This window comes from Egretta garzetta, unplaced genomic scaffold (assembly GCF_000687185.1).
Source record: "Egretta garzetta isolate BGI_Z169 unplaced genomic scaffold, ASM68718v1 scaffold799, whole genome shotgun sequence".
NCBI classification, from domain to species: Eukaryota; Metazoa; Chordata; class Aves; order Pelecaniformes; family Ardeidae; genus Egretta; species Egretta garzetta.
Window position 1 is genome coordinate 45193 of NW_009260759.1, and position 2487 is coordinate 47679.

The 2487-nt window shown below is 54.6% G+C and overlaps 1 protein-coding gene across 1 annotated transcript in view; it reads left to right on the plus strand.

Moving 5' to 3' along the window:
* Positions 1-2252: 2252 nt before the first annotated feature.
* The window catches only part of NEUROD4 (neuronal differentiation 4), a 960-nt gene continuing 725 nt past the window's right edge, over positions 2253-2487 (plus strand). The window contains exon 1 of the mRNA XM_009646011.2: positions 2253-2487. This exon is cut by the window's right edge and continues 725 nt beyond it. Within this exon, the coding sequence (XP_009644306.1) occupies positions 2277-2487 (211 nt within the window). The 5' untranslated portion in view covers positions 2253-2276.

Here is a 2487-nt window from a genome sequence, read left to right on the forward strand (position 1 = left end):
GGGACCGGGCTTTCACTGGGGATGAAGGTGATGAAGGTGATGGGGGAGATGAAGGACCTGCCCCAGCCCTCGGATTTTTTTTTTTCTTCTGCTCCTGGAGGGGGCAGCCCGGGGAGAGGAGCCCGGTTGGGGTGCCCGGTGCTCTGGCCCTTCCCCAGCGAGCCCTGCCCGGGGCCAGGACCCCAGCAGGGAGGAAAGCAGCATCCCCCACCTTCCTCCCCTTTTTCCAGGTCTGGATGCTGCAGGGCTGCCCTTGAGCAGGTTCCCCCCACACACAAATGCATTCCCGCTCCCTTGTCCCAGTTGGCTGAGGGTGGGACTGGGACCACGAGTGGGACTGGGAGCTCTGGGCAGCCCCAGGTTCAAGACTCAGCCGACACCGGTGTCCTTATAGCCACCCCGCTGGCCGTGGAGCAGCTGCAGGGCTTTTAATTCGCCCTGCAGCCAGAGCCCACCGGGTCCACGTACAGCTGGGCCACATCCTGCTGCGTTCCCAGGCAGGACGTGGTGCAGAAGTCTCAAGCAAATCCTAATTTTCATGGTCTGCTTGTGGGTTTCTTGTCCCTCCTGCCCCTCTCCGTGATAAATTCCCCACCCCAGCTGCCTGTTTTGTTCCTGGCTCTTGTGCCAGCAGCTTTCCTTCATCCTCCTCCCCAGCCCTCTGTGTTTCTTCTGCCTTGGGTGGTCCTGTCCAGGTTCAGGGTCTTCATACTGTGCAGGGCTGGAGCCAGTCCGTCTTTGTCCCAAACCAACCTCCTCTTCTGGAGAAAGGAAACCAGCAGAACGTTGAAACCAAGTTCCTGGTCCTACAGGAGAGGAGAAGGAATTGAGGTTTGGGATGGGAGCTCGGTGCCTGGTGCTGCAAAGGGAGAGCATCGCCCTCTGCGACGAGCTGAGCCCGCCCGACTTGAGGATTAAATTTTTGGCTCCAGCAGGCTTTTTCCTGCAATGGGTTTCTTGGGGTTCTTTCAGGTGATGCGGGATGGAGAGGTCTGAAAATGAAAAGTAGCCGAAATAAGGGGCTGGACAAGCTTCCCCTTTCATGGTGGGTTCCCACTGTCTCCTTGCTTGGGAAACTGGGAAACTGCCGAAGTGACCTCATCAGGCAATTCCCTCTTTGTCTACTTCCCCATTAAAAAAAAAATAAAAATCAATATGCTGGAGAAAGAGACCAAAATCCCTAAAAATTCAAACTAGATTTCCAAAGTGTCAACCTTTCCATGGGAATCCTGCCCTGCAAGGCGAAGGGGGGGAAAACGTTGGGCTCACCCCTTGAACGGAGCCCTGGATACGGTGATTTTCTTCTGGGATGGAGGCTGGGGTGCAGGGACCAGCGAGGGATGGGAGCTGCAGGCAGGGCTGCTGCTCCGTTTGGGATGGGTCCCCAAGGGTGGAGTGCAAGGAAGCCTCAGATCGCAGCCTGGAGGGGCTTTGGAGTGGATCTGCAGCCCATTCCGGGCTGGTCTCACCACCCAAAGTGGGTGCAGCCCCACCAGGACACTGGCAGAAGGACCTGCTCCGTCCCACCTCAGCCAGACCCACCCATTCATCCCCAAGATGGTCCTTCACCGCCTTCACCCACTGGGCTTCCAAGCATCTGACAGACCCCTATTACTCTGCCGAAGAGTTAATTGGGGCCACATGGTCCTCTGGGGATGTGATGGCTGTGTGCAGCAATTAACACCCTAATCCAGCCACAGCAAAGCTGCTTAGATGCTAAGCTTGATTAAATGAGTCGGGCACGATGACAGGATTTGGGGGGCTGATTAACATGAAACCCAGGCGGGTTTGTGCAGCGGGACCATGTTCGTTATGGCAGAGGGAAACCAAGGTTCATGCAAATGGGCTCAGGTTAGAAGAGCTCCAGAGGAAAATCTCCAGAGGCACCAGGCGTCCTTTGCGATCCACGATGTGACAGTTGAGGTTGAAGCCACGAGAGGAGGGACTCATGGGTGCCAATAACCCCAAAATTGAATTGTTGGAAGTGCTGAGCCCTGGAAAATTGCTGCTGGGCCCCAGGGAGACGCTTCAGTGGCTCCCAAAAAAATCCAGCAGGAGTTATTGTCGATAGATAAATAGACGGATGATGAATAAAGAGATTCTGTAGGTACCATTGGTGGACAGAAAGCAGATGATGCTTCTGGATGATGATTTTGACCTCAGTTCCCAGTGCCCTCAACATGCAGAGCAGCAATCCTGGTGGCATTCGTTAACATCTCCTTGTCCCTTTGTTGCAGAGACCAGAGATAACCAAGACATATGCCAAGCCCAAAGAGATGGCAGAGCTCGTGAGCACCCAAGCCTGGATGGATGAAACATTGAGCTCCAAAGACGAGCTGAAAGAAGAGGACAGCAGGCAGGGTCCTTTTGGATTGATGTCTGGCTTGAATGAAGAGCATGACAGCATCGAGGAGGAAGAGGAGGAAGAAGATGATGGGGAAAAGCCGAAGAGAAGAGGACCAAAGAAGAAGAAAATGACCAAGGCAA